The sequence below is a fragment of the Streptopelia decaocto genome (assembly GCF_964273445.1).
Source record: "Streptopelia decaocto genome assembly, chromosome: 8".
NCBI classification, from domain to species: Eukaryota; Metazoa; Chordata; class Aves; order Columbiformes; family Columbidae; genus Streptopelia; species Streptopelia decaocto.
In genome coordinates, this window is record NC_138662.1 from 18,473,613 (window position 1) to 18,496,901 (window position 23,289).

A 23,289-nucleotide genomic window follows, 5' to 3' on the forward strand; every position below is an offset into this window, starting at 1 on the left:
TATGGATAAATATAGCACGTAATTAAAAGAAAGTCCATCTCTATTGATGGATCACACCACTCAAGCTTTCATAGAGGAAATGGGCTGCTGGGGTTCTACGTTTAAGGAGTTATATAGGAGAAGCTTTGCAGACAAGAATGTGAACAAGTAAAAAAGGAAACATTTTTTAAAGGGAATGGCTGCTTTTTATATTTCCCATAAATGGGCTATTAGTCTTGTGTTGAGTTTTTCAGCTGTTTTTAACTGAACCTGGAAAAGGAAGAAACCCATGGCTGTTCTGAACAACAGTCACAAGAAGGTTTATCTGCCCTGCCTGCTAATGCAACAACATCAACAAACAGTTCCTGTCTGAACTGCTGTGTCATTAGGAAAATGGGAGAAGAACAAAGTGCAAATTAGCAGAAAGCAGTTTTGGAGAAGGAGAGAGTTTGGAGAACAAAATCTGCAGTCGATTAAAAGCTTTGTGTTTAAAGAAATCAATTGGCAGGACATTGTTTGGCCGCAAGGACAGCGTAGCCTGTCCATCACTCACTGATTCTGTGGAAACAACATGAAATGTTGAATCTGGACATCAAGAGGGAATTGCTGCAGAAGAGAAACAGCAGCCAGGAGAACAAACATCTTACCCCAACTGCCAGGAGGACTCACTCAATAATTCATCAAGAACTAAACAGTTTGATTGCGCATGGGCATTGCATGTTATTGAAGTTGATTAGCTGTTACTCCATGGAGGATGGCTTGGTTCTGTAAATGGTATGATTAATTTATTTGTTTGTTTTCTGGTCCCTCAGAGCTGTGCCACAAAGTGGCAGGTCAATGGCACTTGCCCAGCACGTGGTGTAACAATGGTGTTATCCGATGATTAGGGAATCATACAGTTCAAGGGAGGTCATACTATTGATATTCCTGGGACACCATTTCAAACAGAGATCTCTTACTTCAGGGTCTTGTAATGCAACAGAACGTTGTAGACATTAACTAAAACAGGCTCAGTTTTTTTTAGCGTTTATTTTTTTTCAGCCTCCATTGGATACCCAACAGAAGAAAGGTCATACAGCAACTTAGTCAAAGCCTGATGATCTATGAAAAGATGCCTAATATTTTCTGAGTGATTTGAAGTGGATTTTTTATTTCTTTTCCATATGCAAATTTATGATTTTGTGTGTTCAAGTCTCCTATAGGAGAATGAATTTCACAGTTCTGAGCAACATGGAAACATTAAAACCTTTGGGCATCTTCTGCTACATTTATTGATGGAGCAGTTTCAGCCTGTATGTCCATCCTGGATTTCACTTGTTCTATATCTGTTTAACTTTTTTTCTTAATAACCAAAAACTTTGAAATGTTCTTTTAAAGTTACCTAAGCTGGGGACATGAGTTGCTCAAGTTTGTATTAATCAGACTGAGAACTTTACCCCTTAATGCTGTTTCCAACAGAAGTGGTTTGTCTGGGGCCAACATGCAGTAGGTTTGGCTAGTCTTCATCCATTTGTGAGTAGCATGATATATTTCTGCATTAAAATAGCCCTCACAACTGGAGTTAATGAACCAGCCTTCAGCAATAGCCCAAAGGTGAAGTTCTGAATGTGCTACGAAACCAAGCTGCCCCCATGGCCTGAGGCACGGACAGGAGAATGAAGTCCCAGGTCTGGGCAATATCCCATGGTGGCCAGTTGCAGTCTGATGCTGCTTCCCTCCGGTAGCAAGGATGGGCTCCAACACCTACAGCTTCATTTCCCGGTGAGCTGAATAACCCTGCACCAGAGAAAACCAAACCCTGCAAGTCCTGCAATTGATTTTAAGCTTGGTGCTGGAAATGGCCATATTTGACCACCCCGTGCCCCCTTTAGGAGGGTTCCAGTGGTGGGGGAGCTGCTCCCTGAGTGCTGCTTCACTGAGGAGCTCTGGGCTGGCCAGGGCTGACTTTATTTGAGGGGAATAACACCCTCCACCTGTGTAAGACATGGGGAAGGATCACCCAAGAGTCACATCTCACTATATAAAACCTGGGTCACTCCTCCAGCCTAACCACTAAGGGTTTTTTTTTCCCCTTGGTATTATATTTAAAGACCTCAGTAGCCAATTTTGACAATCCTGACTGTGTTCTCTGCACAGAGGTGACAGAAAGCAAATATTATCCTCTCCACAAATCTTGCCCTCCATGTACTCCCCACACATTTGTTTCCCCATCAATTTGTTTCACTTCTGACCAGAAGGGATCAACCATAGGGCTGAAAAGGGAGTTTACTGTATAGGCTGATCAAGTATGTTAAAAACATACTTCCCTGTACAGCTCTGCTCAGAAAAAGGCTGAGATTTCCAAATCATTTTACATAGATTGGCTAAACACTGTCTGAACTAACCTTAGTCTGAGCAGTACTGACCCTGTGAGTAACAGAACCTGTAGACATTCAAGGTTAATTCAAGATTTTAAAATTACTTCTAAAAAACATTTTTTAAAAATAAATAAGTAAATAAATAGGGGGTAACCCTTGTGCTTTGTAGGCTAATGGTTTGTGCAACCTTTTGACCAAGCAGCGTATACTTATTTAAAGTGATATTGAATCCTTAGTGTCATTGCCTTCAATATCCAGTTATTTCCCTGTTATTCACTATGTCCTAAAAACAAGTGTGTTTGGCTCCACACAGAACGCACTCCCTCCCCTCAGATTCGCTTTCCAAGCAGGCAGCTGTGGGCTGCGTTTCCTTGAAGACTCATTTTCACTTTGTGAATGGGATGCAGAGCAAATGTGGGCTAGTTGGTAACAGAGTGCTGTCCGCAACATTATCAGCAACTTCACAAGACATCTCTATAACCTTTCTGTGCTATATATCAACATATGTGTCCTATAGGCATAGTCCTAGCCTGGAAAACTAGCGAATATCCAAGATAAGACACTAAGAGGACGAAGGTACCATGTCCTCCCTGTGACGTTGTGATATCCAGCCCTTTTCCCAGATGAGTCACCAGATAATATGACAGGATTGTAAATTCATGAGCTGTTTTCAGTTTTTAAGAAAATAACTCTTGCAGTTGTGGAAATCTGATGTGTGTGTTATCAAAAAGGTTCTGGCTGGGGAATAATCTGAGCTGAAGGCACCTGATGTGCATTGGGCTTGACTGTGGCTTGCAGGGCAGCTGAACTCTCCAGTCGCTTTCAAATCAGTGCGTGTCAGTGTTGTTCCTGTGCTAACACTGAGCACGCAGGTGAAAGTCAAACCACTGGTGTGCTTTCCTGGACAGAAAGAGAGATCCCAAGCCAGTATCTCAAAGGGAAAATCACCAAGGGCGTATTGTTGTTTTATCAATACCTATTTTTATTTTTCTGACCTGATCTGCATAACTCATCCCTTTTAAGCTTAAAGATGTATTAAACCACAACAAGAAGAAAACAATTAATGCTTTGCTTCCTTTCTCTTATGGACTTTGTCTTCATCATAATCCAGGTGTTTTTAGGTCCCCGTGTAAATGCCATTACAGCTGTATCATTCCTATATATGCTTATTTGTACACCCACATATACACACACAACTAATCAACTTCTCTTTCTGTCCTAATCCATTTTCTCTCTAATGTTAATTTAATCTTGTCCACTGCATGTTAACTGTTAAATCAGGGCATACACTGAATGAATGGACTGTCTTGGATAAATTGTAATTCCTATACAGTGTCTCTGACTTTTAATGATGCAAAATGAAGTTAACAGAGAATAATTCAGATTTCAACAGTGATGCTGTCCAAGGATGTTGTCGTTTCACTCTGGTCCTGCCTAGGAAGGCAGTGTTACAAGTGCGAAACAAGCCCAAAACAAATATTCAGCATATCTGAATCCATCTCTCTCTTTCTTTCTCTCTTACTCTTCATTTGTCCACAAAAATAATACCTTTTTTCTTTTTTTTAGGGTGTTTGAATCTGTACATCCTATTATAGTTATTTGAGAGGAGGCTGAGCTATGAAACTGTATAGCAGGGTATAAGAAGCATTTTTCTATACATTGACTAACCCAGGTTGCTTATAAAAATCCAACCTAAAATAAAGACATTGACATACTTTTTTTTTTTTTTAAACAATCAGACCTGATTTCTCTCCCCTTTCCCCTTGCTAAACTTAGGATAAATTGTTTCATGAATGTCAATATTGTTTTATTTTGCTTACCTGCTTCCCCGTGGTCAGAAATAAAATATTCCAAGAACACAATCAGCATGATGCCTTTATGCTGCATGGCTGTCAGTAAAATATCTGTCCTCAGTGAAGCAAAAAAAAAGCTGCAGTAATCTACAGGTTTGGTGCTTGCATGGCTTTTCTGTATTTTCTGTCTTTCTTTCTGCTCACCTTCCTCCCAGCGTAGGGTCAAGGCTGCTGTCTCATTCTTCTTGTTCTCGTTTGGATCCAGAGGTGTTGTTTGCCTTTTTTTTTTTTTTTTTCAGGGCTCAGATGCCTTCTGGGTGTTACCCGTACATCGCTTCCAATAAATAAATAAATAGCAAGGATTTGCCGTGGCTTTACCCCTCTCCATGCAGCGGCCCGGGGACGGTCACATCCCTCAAACGCACCATCGAGGGGCTGATGCGCCGCGGAGGGAGCGCTGCTCGGTCCGGTCCTTCGCGCTTCTTCGGGTGCTATTCAGAAACTTTCATTGCTGCTCCTTGCTTTTGGCGGAGAGCTTGGCTTTTGGCTTTGCCCGTGTTCCCCCCGACAGCCTCCCCTGCCCCCCCTCGCCCCTCCCGCTGCTACCCGGGGTGGCGATGGGGTCCGGGCAGCGTGAACCCCGCTTTGTTCGGAGCTCTGCCCCGGTACCTGCTTTCCCTTTGCTCCCCGCAGCAGAGGGTCATAAGAAGAACAGAGTTGGCTTTTCTCCCTGAGAGATGATGAGAAGCAAGTGCTTTCTTGGCTCTTCTCTCTTTTTTTTTTTAATTTTGGGTTTGTTTGATTTTTATTTTATTTCCCTCCTCCCTGCGCTGTCACGGAAGCCGCTTCTCCTCCACCTCCAAGGGATTTGCTTCTTCACACAGCGAGCGCCAGGGGGTAAAGAGTCAAAAACAAACCCAACGCCAAACCCGGTGCCGGTGCCTGGAAACCCCCGGCTGTCCCCGCTGCGGGTGCCGGGGGGGACAGGAGGACAAGGCTGGGGCTGGGGTGCCCTGCGGGGGTGGGGGTGCAATGTCCAGGGCCCAGGAGAGAGGGGAAAAAAGGGGAGGGTCGGGGGGGAGAGTGGCGCTGGAGGATCTTTCCTCCCTCCTGCTCCCGCAAGGCTGAGGGCTGGGGGGTTCCTGCCCTCCCTGGTTAGTTATCCCCAAGTTTTATCTCTCAGCCTCTAGCACATCTCTCGGTCCTAACTGGGCGGTTTTCCTCTCTGGTCCTGTCTAGCTGCGAAGGGGATTATCATAACATGTGATCTTCCCGTTCTTTATATTTTAATTTTTAATTTTTTTTTTAGGGTGGAGGAGGAGGATGGGTCGGTTCCGCACCTCCTCGTCGGCGGGGCTGGTCCTTGCTGCGTTCAGATGCAGGCGGTGTTTTCCAGCCGCATCTTCTCCTCCAGCAGCCGGTGCGTGTGTGTGTGTTTATGTCTGTGTGTGTTTGTGTCTGTCTGTCTGTCTGTCTGTGTGTGCGGGGCGGGGGCAGCCTGCACCGCCCGCCCGCCTGGTACCGGCTCTCCCTGCAGCACCCTCTGCCAGCCCGCTCGGCACATGACACCGGCCCTGTCCCCTACGCCCTGGTGACACAGTCCCTGCCCGAGCGCCCACAAGGCAGCCCCAGGGCGTGGGGACAACGGGTGGCTTTGGGGTTTGGTTTAGGTGTGGCTCACACGATGCTGAAACGGCCACATTCATCGTGTTTCTTTCCATAGTCACAAACGTGAGCTGGGTCAAGCCAGGGAGTGAGGGGGCTTGTGACCTCCCGGAGAAGCTGGGGTGGCTGCTCTGCCACCACTGACACTGACCCAGCCAACACTGAGCGTGATTTGCTCAGGTGACTCCAAAACAAAGCTACTGGAGAGGCTCCAGTGTGTAGCGATCAGGGGGTGAAAGTGCTCAGCCATAGAAATCATTTTAATTCAGGGGGTGAGTTCCCCCCCAGCTTCATTCTCCCTTTCCTCAGCTTTCCTGGCAGTGTGACGCCATTCACTTCTGTTTGACGTCGCAGAGGGAAGCAGGTCTGACGGGAGCCCAAAAGTAGATGAGGTTATTCTTGTGCCCGTGTGTGCACGGGATCAGACCACAGAGGGATTTGGAGAATGTGGGTCACGCAAAGAAGAATAAGGAAAAGTTTATTTCCCTTTGAACGTTTATGTAAGGCAGGGTTATTTAGTTAGGTTTTGGGGTAGAATTTTCTGACTTTACCCTTCCTTTTTTGTATGTTTTTAATAAGAAAACACGATAGAAAATGTTAAAATATGGAGAGTTTTTCCTCTCCTTTTTCTCTTTACCTTTTGTTTGAAAGCAGCTAAAATACTGTATAATTACAACCCAAAAATCTCCTGCCATAACTGACAGTTAGTGTCCTTCAGAGGGTTTGAGGATGCTGTGTGCTCTGCTCCCCTGGGATATTCTGAGTTCTTTCAACTCGGGCATCTTCAGTGGGAGCTGGGGATATGCAGTATTTCCTAGAGCTAAAGTCAATGTGACATTAATGAGATGCTGTCATTTAATAACTGCGCTTTGTTGTCATCGTTTGTTGATTGCTGCCTTTAAGAAAAAATGCAGTATTGCTTTTATACCCAGATTTTAGTCTTATGCCTAACTTAAATGTTTCTCTCAGTAAATTTCACCAGGATTAAACTGTGGCACTTGAGAAGATCCCAGGCCAAGAGCTGTAGTTCCATGGATGTAATAAAGGTCAAGAAGGTCCTGTGTATAGTTTAAACAAGAACTCAACATGGAGAGCAACATTAATTTTGCACTGTAAGTTGAAAATCAAAGTTAAATATATTCATTTATTTGTGGTATCTTGATGGCAGTACCATAAAACTTTCTAGTTGTTGTTGACTGTAGGGTGTAAAAGTGACTTAGAACTGAAAGATTTAATTACTCCTCCCTGTTATTGCCTGTCTTGAGAAAACCAATACCAGTGCTAATGAGCACATTTCTAGTTTAACACTACTAAAATCCATTCATGCCTGGGAGCTAAGAGGAGCTAACACCTAAGGGCAAAATTTTGTGGTTATTATTGACAAACACTGTTGTTTAGAGAACAAACTGATGAGATTCGGGGAACAGCCCATACCTAGAGCTGTCAGAGAATGCCCATCTTAGCCGAACAGTGTGTATGAACAGTGACATGTATGATAACGATTAATTTTAGTTAGTTCCTAAACTATGGAAATATGAATACAGTCCTTGAGATCTCAGGTAAGGCTCGTGCTCCAGACCATGACTGTCACTAGGACATTGGGGGAATCTTATGATTTGGAAAGTGACTGGCTTTGCTCTAGTGGTTTGGCACAGCACCGGCTGACAAAGCATCCAGAGAATAAACAGCAAAACTGTGAATCATTCATTTGGGGGGAGGAGGGAAGAGCCAATGGCGTGGCACAAAGTTGGGAGGTGTGTCACCTGTGCCACCTGCCCTTTCTGCTTGACAGGCCTGTTTGCAAAAGCCAGAGGACGGGCTGTCCTCTTCCAGATCCCCCCGGAGTGGTGCTACATCTCAGTCGCTTTGCACCTTGGTTGCTCGCGCCCATCGCTCCCTGTTCCTCGTACCTCTCCAGCCTTTCCTCCTCGTATTTCCTCAGCAGCTATGACCAGCCTGAAGGAAATCTGTCGTGGCCTTCCTCTATACCCTTTGCCTGAAAACAGAGGTCGGAGGAAAGGAATACCCCATGCACCCGTGAGAACCCCCAATCTCACTGGTCAGGAGAAAAAGGTAACATGGGCTTTCCCAGGGCCTCACTTCTCTTCCTTTCAGATAAATGCAGCTCAGGGCAGCAGACCTGATTGCCTGAAATGCTTTTCTGAATATTCACCTAACTTTGTGGCAAACGTGTTTCCTTGGTGTTATAATTTCAGTGGGTAAAGGGACAAAGTGCTGAAAACGCTTCTGCTTGCTTGCTTTCTTCCTCCCCCAGAGATAAGCAGATTGATATGAAGGAAATTCACTGCCCAACAGCTACCATGACTTTGACTGGCTAAACAAGAGGCATGAGACTTCAATGCTGTCAATCCAGCGTTGTTCCTTGGAGGTGAAATGATGACTGCTGTTGTGAAAACACTGCATATGTATGGGAGTGAAAGCTAATCCCTCAGATACAATAAATGTCAAATGTGGTGAATCAACATCATGGTGCAAGCTACACATATGTATATTTGCATAAGAGATCCAAAGATAAATCATTTTAACTAGTAGTCTGAAGCATCCTGGAATTTAGGCAAGTTTGTAGGGAGTTAATTATTTGTCTTTAGTTGTGTAATTCTTTTTCTGTCTCTTTTTGTTTGAATAGTCTACGTACACACTAAAGTAATCATTGCATTATTTCACGTTAGTGATTTTTAAAATGTCATCAGCAGAAAATAATGGTCAATGGGTGGAGATCCTTAGGAATTTGTGTGGGAGAGGATAAGGTGAGTTCCTTAGTTTGGAAGTCTGTACTTCATCACGTGTAACATCACTTAAAATGTACCATTTTGGTCAGAACAGAGAAGTTCCTTCCCCACTAACAAGTTGCATGCAACTTTTTTGCCTTCGTGGGAGTTCCCCACTGGCATGAGCAGGCAAATTCTTTCAAAGCCCACTTGCACAAGCGGAGCAGAGCCTAGTCAAAGGGTAGAAAGAGCAACAGCTGTGAGATATCCAAAGAGGATATACTTCGATGTCAGGAGCGTTCATGGCTGAGGCATGCTGTTCGTGCCTGGGACAGCTCAGACACGTGGAACTGTGGCTACTAAGCGTGCGGAAGAAGGGGCTGTGGTGTGTGGTGATGGCTGTGAGGGTAAAGGAGCAGGGAGTGAGTTTCATCGCATGTCGGAACATTGCCAATCATCTCCGGTTTATCCCTTGCCTTTGCTAATCACTTTTCCCCCGGAGAAGTCTGCTATAGCGTGGAGGAGTCCGTGTTGCAGGAAAGAAGGTGGTGTCTCTCAAAAGGACGCCAAACCTTACTCTCTACCTGGAGAGAAAGGTAATGACAAAGTCCTCTTGCCTATGTAGAAACTGGAATAGTTTCCTGCCTCCTTTAAGTGCTGCAGGGAGATGGCAGCAGACCGATTCCCTGGTCCCAGTCTACTGTCTAACATCCTACCCTCATCTCTCCTTCTTATCTACCACATGTGATAAGAGGTCATGCTAGCTGAGTTTTTTATTAGACTGTTAACGATTTTAAAGCTTCCTTTCTGATCTATTTTACTCTGAATCTTCCACCTTAAACTCTTAACAGAGTTAGAGGCTCAGGTGGTATTTATTTTATATCTGAAAGGTCAAATATCTTTTTTTTCTAAGAGGTGTTCCGTGCTCAGAAAAGCATGTGGACAGACAACTCCAGAAAAGGCTGTCTGTCTGTATGGTGTTGTGTAAGTCCTGAGACAAGCTTCCAGATCTTGTTGGCAGCGTGTAACGCTGAGCGTATTGCAAGGCTTGTCATTGTATGTGACACTTTGTTCGTTTTCTACCTGAAGTACTCAGGCGAAGCTTTGACAGAAGTTAATAATGTTCTGCTGATTTCCTCAGGATTTGTCCCTCTCTTCATATGCCTTCATTGCAGTTTTAGCCCTTTCCACAATAAAAAACCTTAGCACTGCCAGTGCTTTATCTTCTTGGGCCTCTTTTTATGGTTATAATAGAAATTCTGTAAGTGAGATTTATAAAGTTCTCTGTGTTTTGGGGCTTGCTGAAGAGGTATATAGTTCTTCCTATAATACATACTTTAATCTTCTTGGATAAATCAGGCCATTTCTCAAAACTGATTCTGTTTATATGTTTTCTGAGTTCTCTTCCTTCAGCATTCTTTGCCTGAGACCTGAAACAGCCACATTCTCTCTCTTTCCCTCCACAGCTCAGGAAACCCTACCTTGCTGGTTCTCAGCATCTGTATGTTAATGTAAACATGCTGTAAAGAAATCACCCATAAAATCTTCTGCATGATCTGTCCTTTGCAGAACAAGCTGCATGCTCAAAACTCATTGGCATTTCAGTAAAGCTGGCACAGCTTAGGAAGAACGTGCACTTCTCGGCGTTGCTCAGAATCTGAAAAAAATGGTACTGTCTTCATCCATGCAGTAGTTCCCTTACTTATCTTAAAGCCAAATCATGTTACAGTCTTCCTGCTACCCCAACATGATCATCTGCTGCTTGCACAAAGGATCATTTGTGTTTCTGTCACAGGGCTCTGAGGTCAGTAATGCGCCTTGATGACCTTGACGAGCCTCACCTGAGATCTCCACCCACACCCTCAGCCCATAGGCTTAGGGCCTTCATTTAAGCTCAGGCCTGGGACTTTTTTCTTAGTTGAGTTGGTGATGTGTCTGTTGCTCTGTCATGGGGTGTCTCTGTGCCCAGCCATGGCTGACTTTGCCACTATATACCTTCCTGGTGAGTTCTGGCCTTTCTCCTTGTGGTAACCATCACCAGACCTGATTCTGACTTGCTCTCCTAGCTTGGCCCAAGGTCTGCACATCACCGTGACCTTGCCTGGTGAGCTGGACTCCTGGTGGAACCTGGCTGCCACCCCTGGGCTGCCCTGCTCACCTCCCTCAGGTACTATGAGGCTGGACACCGTCCTGCTGGCTCTGTCACTCTGGCTCCATAACCCTAGGGAGCTGCTGGGCCTTGCTGCTTCATGACATCCTAGTACAAAGAGCTGGAAACCAGAGCCTGTGAAGTTGTGTAGTGCCTGAAGTTCTTGTTGAACTTTCTGGCGAAGAAGTGGGACATTTGACCTTAATGGTTGCTTTACGCATCCAGAAATGAGGCTGCTGTTAAAAGTTTGTATGCGTATTAGGAAGGCCAACCTGTTGGCTCTTGTTCTGAAATGTGGCCTCAAGGTGCACCATGAAAGGTTCAGATTGGATAGTAGGAAAAAAAAGTCTTCATGGAAAGGGTTGTCAGGCATTGGAACAGGCTGCCTGGGCAAGTGGTGGAGTCATCACCTCTGGAGGTGTTTAAAAGGTGCATAGACAAGGTTCTTAGGGACATGGTTTAGTGCCAGAGTTAGGGTAGGTTATGGTTGGACTCAATGACCTTGAGGGTCTCTTCAAACTGGAGTTATTCTATGTCTAGGTGATAAAGAACTTGGTTGAACTTTCACGGTCCATAGGGCATTTATAGCAATGGCCAGTCAGAAGTCAGTATGTTCCCTTCCCAGCTGAGCTGGTCTAAACTGGGACCCATCAGGAGGAATAATACATGAAAACAACCATCTTGCTTTTACAGTTGCTGTTTGGAGAATAGTGCTAGTAAAGATTCTCGGCCTGGATATCATTTGGCAGGAGAGGATGAGTGGGAGGCAAACAACAGCCCCGCTGGGAAAGCACAGAACTAAGAATGAAATGGTTGTAGAGTTCAGGAGTCACTTGCTTTCCTCACACTTCCCTTTCCTGCAGTAAAATGGGAGGTTGCAAATCTTAGTGTTTGAGTGTTCAAGATTTTTAAATTGGAAGTCCTGATGATGTTTTTAGGAAAGGGAAATTAATGCCATTCTGAAGAGGCACTGGTTATTCAACAAAGGGATCTCACAACAAAGATATTTACAGCTAATCAACAGGAGCAGGATTTCATGGGTTCTTTTGACTACATTTTCTTGACACTGAGACATCTGAATCTTTATTAAATAGCCACAGGATCCTGTTTTGCTGTATAAATACCAGTAAATACAAAAATGGTCATCCTACTAGTGACTAGAGCTTAAACGCAAAAATCAGATGTTAGATCCAGCTGGCAGTTCTAAGAGGGTACTTTTGCATCTGATGCTTGAGTCTCACTGAGCTGAACTGAATCAGTAACTCAGCAAATTCAGAGCAGTTTTTATTTTTAAATAGCCTATCAGGCTCAGGAGTATAAGTGCAATTTATTAATCTTTTTTATTAATCTTCAATGAACTCTGGACCTGTTTTTCTTTCTCTCAAAGGTGCTGAGCATGTGCAGCTTAAGCTTCTGTCAGTGGAAGTTATATCAAATGCACAATGTCTAATATTCAGAATGCAACGTGTGACTTATAGGTAAAATCAATCCTACTTAGAGGTCAGAATAATGTTTTGTATGGCGCTTTAATGAAATGTAAGGAATAATGGCCTTGTATTGTCTTTCCACAAAAGCAGGATGAACAGCCTATTTGAATTCGCTTCTTGATTGTCTTTCTCAGGTTATTTAATTTATGACTCAATAATGAATATGCAAAATTCTCCCTGATGCACATGGCAATTGCCCTTTCATAAAGCAGTCGGGCTTCATCTAAGCAATTTTAAGAGCCCTAGCTCTCCTTTTGAGAGAGTGTTTTGGACTCTCTTGTATTTAAATTCTTCTAATTTGAATACTACATTTTTTTAATGGCTAATTCACAGCTATTTATTCCCTTTCCAGCATTTCCCTGAAACTCCTTCCTGCTCTGACATTTATCCTGCACTGAGACAGCAATCAAATGTCACCTTGGTTCAGTTAAGCTAAACAAGCCCCTGTTCTAGTCTTTTTTCATAAGATCAGTTCCCTATTGTCTGTGCAACCAAGGTGCCCTTCCCACCCTTCATATAACATCCAAGTTCATGTTTCATTAATGTTTGCATCATCAAAATTCAGGCTTCTGCTAATGTGTAACATTAATAGGCTAGAGGCTGAGTCTAAGTGAATTTATTTGAAAGCCCAAGCAGATTTCACTTGCTTCTGTTTTTAGGGCGAAGAAAAATATTTGCCCATCAGTTTCATTATGATACAAATAATACATTGATCAAAGACAGGGTGATCCTTGCCAGACTGGAAACAAAACACTTGTCTTGATAATTCTCTGTAGTTCTCATAGGCAGACAAATGTGGCAATGTTTTCCTCTTGATTTTTGTTGTTGTAAGGGGTATATGTGATTTTATTCCCTAGAAATTTCTTAAACCTAGAACCCACTGTGGTGGCTGCTTGCTTCTGAGATTGGCTTTGAAAATCCCCATGTATTTTGTCATGGTGTTGATATAGCTGGGATTTTTGTGTTTATTAATAACATGCCCTTGAAAAACGACTGTTTATCTAACTGGAGAAGAGTAAGGTAGTGTTTGAAGACAGAATTTGCATTTTCTCATCTGGCAAATAGATTTCTCCCCACCTTGTCATTCTCTGTGAGGAATGGTGAATCTAATTTGTAGGGGTTTACTGGTCTGATCCTCAGCTGGTGCAAATCAGTATAGAATCACTGCTCTGAAAAGGTCTGACCTGTCTGCCTATTCAGTAGCAAGTACACCACCAAAAACCTCTCTTAGTATGGGGCATTTTTAGATGTAGAGATATTGTTCTTTCAGTGTGCTCTGAGGTATGTGAGACCAATATGCTCAGATGAAGGAGCTGGAGAGCACCTATGAGCCAGACCATCCTCACGTTGAGTGAGGAGGTTTATTACTGAGCTGAGGGCCTTATAGAGCTTTTCAGGACTTCTTACCAGGATGGATGGTGATGATACCTGGACTGGATGCTTCTAGATGCCTTTGTTCTAGATACCTGTACTACAGCCCACCCCTTCAGTTTCTCCAGGAAATACTTCCTTCCGTAACTCTCTGACTTGCCAGTGCCAGGTGTCACAAACGGAGTATCCGTGCTATACTCGGTCCTCTCCAAAACTGGGCTTTCCTGGTGGTTTTGTAAACTGTTATCAGATTTGGAAGCAAGCTTGATCACTTTCTATCCTTTCCACAGCCAATAAAAATCAGCTTAATGAAGATGTGAAATTCCATATGATCAGTGAATCTCTTCAACTAAAACTTATTTTGGTATTGTTGCCATTTGTCAGGGAACTTACAAGATCTTTTAGCATCTTTGCGTGAAGTTAACTTCTTGAAGATTAGAATTCTCGTTATGGTTTTAATCATATGGAACATGGAATAGAGAGACATGACTTAACAGACTGTTGCTAAAGATAGTGATTTATTTATGGTTTCTTTCATTCAAGAGGACATACTGTACTTTGCAAACCATAGGCAATGTCTTTGAACGCAATAGGGAGTGTAAGCCACGTAGTATCATCTGCAGAATTTAATTCAGTGCCTGGTGATCACTTCAGCTAATTTGGAAGTGATACATGTAGCATCAATAAAATAAACCACCACCCTCTGCAATACATTAGGATGCTAAATGTAGTGAACTTTAATAAAACTTAGCCAAAGAACTCATCTGGGAGTATGTCACGTAACTCAGGGCTAAAACGCCCTTTTTTGAATGGAAAGTACAGTAGGGTCTTCAGGGTCTCTATAAGTTCATGGTCTCAGTCTAAGGATTTCTGGACAATGTTTTCCTTGGTAGTTCAGTGCCCCCTAGCATTGTGAGAGGGAATTCGCCATGTCTGAAATCGATAGGATTGAGCACCACTTAACAAATCTCTGGGGTCTCTCCATGGAGATTTGGGGGGGTGGAAAGGGAAGGGTTATTGCTGTACAGCAATTGAATCTACAAGAAAAGATGCAGGTGGAGGCAGTTCCATGGGAAAGCAGGAATGGGGCATCCCTGGTGTGAGCTTGGCCTTTTAAATTCTATCATCCTGCTGATAGCTTAGGCAGGCTTCCAGCTGGGTCAGGTTAAAGTTCAGGGGCACCCCCTTACCTCCATTTCTCTTTTACCTTGATTTTTGTCTCTCTTGGTTTATTTCGCAGCTGGCTTTGCGCAATGCCTTGCGTTATTTCCCACCTGAAATACAAAAAAAGCTGGCACCAGAATTTGCTGAAGAACTCAGACTGTATGGCCATATCTATATGTACAGATTCTTCCCAGATATCGAGATGAGGTAAGGACTGGATGGTTCACATTGCATTTGACTGCCATTTGGTTACCAGCTTTCACCTGTGGAACTGACCTTTAAACAGTGGCATTGGTGTGCTTTGATTTACCTGTGGTAGAAGCCGTGTCATAAGATATCAATGAAGTACATAATCTGAATAAATTGGGTGAACTGTTTGTCATTAGATAGCAGTGGTTTCATTTCCAGTGAGTGATACTGTATTTTTTCTTTAAAGCTGCATAACAGTGATCCTGCTTCTCCAGCTTTCATCCTGCTCTCTGTTCTCGTGGGAGTCCCATGGGACAAGTTGGGAGAGTGTTCACCTTTCTGAACGGGCTGGGGCAGGGCCAGGACAGCACAACTCAGCACAACTGAGCACAGGGAAAGGATTGTGCAAGGTTGTGTGCTTGGTATTGCAGGCTTTACCATACCCAGAGACCCCAAATGCTCTGCCTCATGGCAAGGCTTAGTTTCTACAGGCCAGTCATTACTCAGAGACCTCTGGTTGTGACCTGGACAGGAAACCTGCAGAGGTCCTGAGCTGGTGTGAGTGGAGTCTCAATTGAATCAAGAGGTAGGATCAGATGAGGAGATGGCTTGGGACCTGCTATGAGTGGCTGGTTGCTTCCCAGTCTCACAGAGAAGGCTTTTCGGACTTAAGACATTACATTTTTCCATCACAAACCTGTATCTGACCCTGGTTTGTAATGTGCTGTGCCTGTTGCATGTTGATCCTGGAGCACCACTTCATTCTAGGGCTGATGGGGCTAATGTTTGTGAAGCAGACCGGTTTTAGAGAGGGCTGCCAGGGGCTAGCTGCTTTTTTTAGACTGATTGATTCCTTTTTGCATCCAGCAGGGGCCTGGTTAATGTCTATACAGAAAACCGAATAAAGCAAGCCACTAGAAAGCACTCTGATTTCCACAGACATCTGTATTTCTGTGGTCCATGCTAGTCTGGGGTCAGCTCTTGCAGAATTCGGCAAATGGAAGACTGTCTGGAAGATACTGCAGAGCTGGACTTGAGAGGGCCCTGATCCCAACCTGCAGAGGAGGGCACTTCCCAGCCAGGCTTGGATGAGACCATCCACCAGCTTGTTTCCATCACTGGCATCAGTGACTCTTTGATAGCTTCAGATAATTTTTTGCTTTGTGACCGTTTCACTGATCACTCTGATTCTTACAGTCTCTGATCAAGAAAATGCCTTTTGTTCTCTTTGGTTGGGTAGTACATGGTTTTTGGTTCTGTATGTCCCAGGGAGCACAGTCCAACTTGGTTCTATTCCATTTAACACCCATGTTCCCATGTTCAGCTGATATCTGAATTTTGGGTTTCTCATGTTCTGGGCAATACTGTGTGGCAATATCTCTTCTTGATGAATTGATATAATTCCAAAGAAATTCTGTTATATTATCACATCAGCCTTAGAAAAGCAGAAAACACTAATAAAAAAGTATTGTGGAAAAACACAGATGCTTTCCCTCCTGGTTTGGCAATGACTGCCAGGTATTTGTTTTGGTATCCTGATGTAAGAAGCGGGGATACAGTGCATATGATCATGGGAGGAGCCCATTTGCTAAATCTGTAGAATATACATTCCAGATCTTGGCTCATGAGCTGGTCAGGGGATGTCTAATTTCTTTTTTGTAGTTGGCACTCTTCAGCCTGAGCTTTTCAGTGCAACTGTCTTCCCTCTACAAAGCAAGTGTCCAACCACCCAAGATCTATGGTCCAATAAAAGGAAGATCATTTAGAAACCATGTCAAATGATCCCATCTACCTTCAGGAATTTCCAGCATCTGTGATGGCATCGTTGCTTGCAGAAAGTGCAAAACTCTTGATCGGTGGTTACGCTTCCTTTTGGCATCACAATTGTGCAAACACAGCAAAGGAACTGTCCCTGCCCCAAAGAGCTGCACTATAAATCTAGGACTAGAAGTTTCAGAGCAATTTCATATGACCAACAGATGGTGGAGGAGAAGATAACAGTGAGATGATGGCAGCAGTTGGCATTGACGCACATAAGCGCCGAGAAACCCAACTCCAACACTTTTGTGAGGGTTTCCCGTACCTCACCTCTCAACTTCCTGGCCAAATGCATCTTTTTCAGGAAAAAGGCCCATATTTCTCCTAACGAGTTCAGTTTTTGAGCTTCTTTGGGACTGACATTCAAGCTGGATGTTTTTCCTTAGATAGGATCTTAAGCAGCAAGGGCTGATGAGCCCGACGGCACCTTCCACCAATGCTGTTTGCCTTGGCATTGCAGGACTCTGCTCCTTGGCCTGGCAACTACATTACAGAGACCAGTTGCAGCATCTCCAAAATAATGCAGTTAAAAAGCAAGAAGAGCTCTTGGCTACCATATTTATAACCAATTGTGATTAACGGATCCAGCAAATGATAAGCTGAATACATTTATTTGCTTAGTTCTGAAAACAATTAAATCCTGACTTGCCTGTTAAGGTGCATGTGTAATTTCAGATCTGCACTCTTTTTTTTCTCCCCTACTGAATAAAAAGCCAGCAACTCAAATGTGTTGGCATGCAGGGATGTTTCTGTGGAGCATGTTGTGGTTGCCCTTGTGAGTCAAAGTGCCTCTTCTAAATTGCTGCGATTACCGTTTCAGAGCGTACCCCATAGGAGAATACCCGTGCAAGACCAAATCGGCTGCTGCCATTATGTTGATGATCATGAATAATCTGGATCCCTCAGTGGCTCAGGTAAGGTACAGTGGAAATAAAGAGCCTGGATTCGTAGGGCAGCAGCAAATCTGCAAGTTACTTCTTGCGCATGTTTTCATGTGAAAACTGAAGAATTTAGGCATATAGGTGAAATTACTCCTTGTGCAGATGATTACCACTTCTATGATACTGTCTGATTTCAAGAATCCAGAGAGTGTTGATGCAGTTTATTACTGAGGCTAAAATAATAGCTTGGAGATACAGGAAAGCGCTTGCCTTCTGATTGTTAAATTGCATTTTTCAGTTTCCCCAGGAGCTCGTCACTTATGGAGGAAACGGGCAGGTCTTCAGCAACTGGGCGCAGGTAGGACATCGCTGCTTTCCCAGCTTGTTTCACAAAACCAGTTTCACCCTCCCCCACGCACGTTCTGCTCAGGCGGTTTGTGATCATTCTTGGCAGTCGCTGTCTCAAAATACTCCAAAACATCCTGTCTGGCTAGAGGAATGCTTGGTTAGGAACTGCGTAGATGGGGAGAGCTTTATTTAGTAAGGAGAGCACAGGCAACACAGTGGAAATACTAAACATAAAACCATAAACATACCAAGCTGCGTATGATGATGTAAAGACTGTTTGTTGTATTGTTTTTTTCCCCTTTGATGCGTTTTTATGTGCCTGTGTATTTTTGACATACAACTTTCGAGTAAAAACGAATTTTAGGAAACAAAAAGGTGTATATTTTGCTTGCTTGTTTCTGGTACTTTTGCATCATTTCTCACAACAATAGTGAAATTAAAAGAAAAAAGGCTTTGATTAAAGAAAATGCAATCCTGAGTCTTTTTCCAAGCAAATCAGATTAGCTGTAAATTCTTACATATTTACTTGTCAGATCATAGAGCACTTCACTGCCTCGCCTAGCAATGTTACCCCTGGTCTTCTGAGAATAATGGCAGGTGGGTAAAAGCCTGTCTAAAATCAGAGCTGGGATGTTTAAGGTGTGGTGGTATGTTTTCTGTTCTCTTTCTCTATTGAAAAAAATGGTAATAAATACAATTGAACCCAAGTACTGCAAAATGCGTGTGGGAAACATTTTCAAGAGATATTTGACTTCAGCAACATATTTAGACTCATGTTTTGTATGAGTTCAATTCTCTGCGTCTGAATCCTCTACAGGTGTGTGGTGGCAGGAGGAACATTTAATGAACAATCATCCTGAGTGTGGATGGCACAAATGTTATTGTGAATGACAATTTTGCTTCTGAATCTGTAGCTTATGCAAACAAAACCTGACTTCAGGAGCCAACTTCTGTCAGAAAGGATCGTGTATGCTCCTTGTCAGGGCCTTGCCTGAATATGGCCTCTTAATTATTAAAAATCCAAGCAAAACTAATGTGTAAATGAAGTTCCTGGGTAGGGGAGAGGAATGGGTTCCTCCCTGTAACATGGAACCGAGAGACCTGTGTTTTCCTTGCAGTTTGACTGTGATTTATTTGTTTGTGGCTGAGAGAAAACTCCTGCTTCAGTTTCTTAACCTGGTAAATGGCAGTTAAATACAAGTCTTAGGCAGCTTTTGAGGCAAAACTGTTCTGACTTTAAAAATAGAGGTACCGTGGCAGTGCACACCATTTCTTAATTCTGTGTACTACTTAGTAAATGCCTCTTAACTATCTGAGTTTTGCAGCATTTCTGATGTGAGCAGCACCAGCAGTTTCTATAGCAGCCTGTAGTGGACGGACATCCCTTGGGTCTTGCTGGTCTGCAAGGTGAAGTAGAAGCGCTGCCAAAGTCAGGAATGTTCCCTTTTCTCTTGTCCAGAGCTATGACCTGCGGTTGTTTCACACCACAACAAACAAAACTTTTTTGTCTTTTCTTACTTAGAGTAGGAATCACATGAACTATTTGGTTATGACAGAACATTTTGTTCTGTTTGTGGCTTGAAAACAACATGTTTTTTGGTAATCTGTCATTGCAAAGTTCCTAGTGAAAAGGTTCCGTTTGATTTATAACATCCGCACAGACCTGTGCTTTCTTCTGAATAATTTTAAAAGTAAGAACCATGTCCTGAGTTAACTTTGCAAGCCTGCAGACAACAGAACTGTTCCTTAGCCAGGAAAGGCTTTTGTCTCCTCCTTGCTAGTCATATCTTTCCATGCATGAAGATCTAAGTGTCTCACAGCTTCTAGTTTTATGACAATGTTTTTCCCAGCCTGCTAAGGAGTTGGGAGTTCAGCTAGTTACCTGTTCTGTCCTAGGACCAGAATTTGGTTATTCAGCATTTTTCTTGAACCAAAGAAGTTAAAAGCAAGGCAGTAACTCTAGTACCTCTTTCCTCCTCAACATAACTTGCAGCTTGGAAATTAACTGGGTTAGGAGGGACTGGCTTCAAATCTGCACCATTTTCAATTCAGATCAAAGGCTCAGAGAGGTTCAGTGCCCACACCAACTGATACTGCTGTCTCTGATCAACAATTCATTTTATCTCAAAACATTGGCTCTGTGTCCCTCCAGCAACTCTAGTTTCAAGCTATTTTTGAATTCCAGTATTGCATGGGAAAGCTCTTCTTGGGCCGAGTTGACACATCGGCTTTGTGACACACAATGATGCATGCGAATCAAATCTATTGGCAGCTTAGATGGTCAAAACCTACTTTTTGGCATATATTGAGTAACTATTGAATTATGCAGATGAAGTTGAGATGCATTTATTTGTGTACTCCCGGCTGCCTCAAGGACTTCACTGGCCATAGTGAAAGCTGAATTTTTTTCTTTGAGAAGAACTATTTCATTTTTAAGTGCACATTGTAATATCAATTTGAAAATATAACAAGCACCAGACAGTTCTGAATTATCCATTTCAGGTTAGGATCAACTATATGCATGGGTATTTTCATCACTTTGCAAAGCCAAACTGCAAAGTTTTCCTTATAAAAGATTGCCAGGAAAGTGCCAGAATCAAATGGGTAACTTCAAGATAAAATTAGAAAGGCTTTAAAAGTGAAGGATTCCTGGATTTTTACTGGAGAAATTATTCTGGAACTTATTCAGGCTTTTACTAGTTGGTGAATTATGTTTCCTGCTGAGTGATGTTTCTTAATGGACTTTATTAAAAGCAAGAATGTGTTGAGAGCTCTGGCTGTTATTCCAGATACGAATACACCTCATCTCTATAGCTGCCTTCATACTCAAAGTTTAGGAGCTTCACAAAGAAACACAAAAGTAAGATGGAAACAGATTCCCTCACTTTGCTTGCTTTTCCTTTCAGTTCTGGTTGGTAATGCACTATTTGTCAGAGATGACTGAAGAGCAAACACTGGTAATGTACAGCGGACACCCTCTGGGACTCTTTCCCAGCCATCGGAATGCTCCTCGATTAATCATTACTAATGGCATGGTACGTATTAGCATCTTGTTTTCTCATTTCTCTCTTCTTCTCTTTAGTTTTCAAGTGTTTACTGAATTAAAATGTTATGTGTGCTACCTGAACTTACAACAGCACACAGGAGAATCTGGGGTCCGAACTCTGCAATATTGATTCCAGTACAGTCTCTCTTCCCTTGAGTGTGATGATCTGCATTGGTGGAAGGAACAATCCTCTTTATCAGATGACTTCTATTCTGACTGAGCCTGGGGTGTACATGTTCCTGACCAGAACTGTTCAACTAGGCTCAGTTTGGAAGATTTAAAAGCCCTCAACAGGCAAACAGATCATTTTTAATCAGATGCTCAGCTATCTGGGTTGCTTTGATTGGAAGGCAAGGTGGGCAAGTGACCACGCTGGTTCATTGCCAGTCTTTTGAGCCATTTTGTATATCTCTCTACAGCCTAGTTTTGTGGGTCGTGAGCTGCTTTCCTTAAAACTCACCTGACAGTCACACTGCCAGAAATACCAGACATCTTTTTTCTAACACTATAATGCATGGAATCAACCACCTGAATTACTCCTCTTGAGTTTCACTGTTTTTCTCTGTGTGTAACCATAGTTAGACAAATGTAGGTGGTTGGAAAGATCTGCTTAAATGTCTTATTTGCTTATCTGGGTTTTCTTTTGTTTTTTTTTTTTTTTTTTTTCCTTAGGTTATTCCCAACTATTCCACCAGAGATGAATATGAGAAGATGTTTGCTTTGGGAGTAACAATGTAAGAAGATACCTCACTATTAAACTGTATCAAATACTTAACATAATTCAGACATCAAGCAGCAGCTGGTTAAAATATCTAATGCAGATGGATTTCAACTGTGCTGCATAAAGTCCTAATGCTGCAAAGCATTAATTTAAGTGGAATGACTTAGGCGTTTGAGTTATGTTCAGCCACACATATAAGGATGTAATTGAGGTCTGTTAGGAATTAGTATTAGGTTTATGTGTGGGACTTGGCTGAATTATAGTCTGAAACCTTAATCATCACCTACTTATAACACTGGCTAGTTGTACTTTGCAGTGGTTGTTCTGCATTCTACAGAAAATACAAGTTATGAACCATGCCTTCACACTAAGAGAAAACTTTGAAGTAGAAAGTTAGTTTTTATATTTTTGAATGATTATTTACCCACTTTTTACTGCTCGTCTGATTGATGAGCACAGGAATGTTATTCTGTTGTGTACCATGGAGAGAATAAATTAAACCTGGAGAGCTGGGTGTGTACAGATAAGGAAGCTGGAAGAAGTGGAAGGGCTTGAATAAAGAATTTCCATTGATGCTTTCCTGGCAGCTTCGTAGGAATGTGGACAACCATTTTGGGCTGACAGCTTCAAAAGTGACTGTGTGACTTAAAAGCACCAGTGCCACTGAAAAACAATAGCACAGAGATGCCAACAATGTGAAAAGGAGTGTCCTTGTGTCCTAGTCACTATGCTAAATGCCAAAACAAGTTTACACTCAGTTTTTTGATCCAAGCATTTCTGAACTCAGTTTAAAGAGCTTAATGATTCTCTGAAAACATGTTGGTACGTTGCTAATGAAGAAACTCAATTAAGTTGTGAATTTGATAGCAGCAAACTTCTAACAACAAAACAAAGCAGAGATTTTGTTGTTGTTATACTGTAAACACATGTAGAGATGTACAGAATTCATACCAGCCTGAGTAGCATGCATTGTTGTGTTGATTGCTATTGCAGGTATGGGCAGATGACTGCAGGGAGCTACTGCTACATTGGGCCTCAGGGGATTGTCCATGGGACTGTGGTAAGAAGCTGGGAAAGGGTCTATTTGTCAATACCTGCTGGAGGCGGGTATCTCCGGGTGGCTGGTGACTGCAGTGGAATGGTTTGCTGTGAGAGGATGTTCTGGCTACCGAAGAAATTCTCATTGCTTAAAATTTGGTGTCCTTCCCCATCAGTCCATAGCCAGGTGGGGATTGGTCTCTTCTCCCAGGCAGTTAGCAATAGGACAAGGGGGCATGGGCTTAAACTCTGCCAGGGGAAATTTAGGCTGGATATTAGAAAGAAATTCTTTACAGAGAGAGTGGTCAGGCATTGGAATGGCTGCCCAGGGAGGTGGTGGACTCGCCGTCCCTGGAGGTTTTTAAACTCAGATTGGACATGGCACTTAGTGCCATGATCTAGTAAATGGACTGGAGTTGGACCAAGGGTTGGACTCGATGATCTCTGAGGTCTTTTCCAACCCAGTCAATTCTGTGATTCTGTGATCTTATCCTGAAGGAATCTGCGAGGAAGGTCTCAGTCTGAGCTTGTATCTAGCTACAATAAATGAAGTG

At 42.9% G+C, this 23,289-nt stretch overlaps 2 protein-coding genes across 2 annotated transcripts in view; one reads left to right on the plus strand and one right to left on the minus strand.

Annotated features, from left to right (window-relative positions):
- Positions 1-5,556, minus strand: part of LOC309443402 (netrin-4-like) — a 46,543-nt gene extending 40,987 nt beyond the window's left edge. Inside the window, exon 1 of the mRNA XM_082060320.1 lies at positions 4,157-5,556. Coding sequence (XP_081916446.1) covers positions 4,157-4,223 — 67 coding nt within the window. The 5' untranslated portion in view covers positions 4,224-5,556. The remainder of the gene's footprint in view (positions 1-4,156) is intronic.
- Positions 5,557-7,741: 2,185 nt separating this feature from the next.
- The window catches only part of UROC1 (urocanate hydratase 1), a gene marked incomplete at its 5' end in the record, with an annotated part of 37,117 nt that continues 21,569 nt past the window's right edge, over positions 7,742-23,289 (plus strand). Inside the window, 7 exons of the mRNA XM_082060107.1 lie at positions 7,742-7,867; positions 14,771-14,901; positions 17,522-17,615; positions 17,881-17,940; positions 20,837-20,965; positions 21,649-21,710; positions 22,691-22,757. Of these exons, the coding sequence (XP_081916233.1) occupies positions 7,742-7,867; positions 14,771-14,901; positions 17,522-17,615; positions 17,881-17,940; positions 20,837-20,965; positions 21,649-21,710; positions 22,691-22,757 (669 nt within the window). The remainder of the gene's footprint in view (positions 7,868-14,770; positions 14,902-17,521; positions 17,616-17,880; positions 17,941-20,836; positions 20,966-21,648; positions 21,711-22,690; positions 22,758-23,289) is intronic.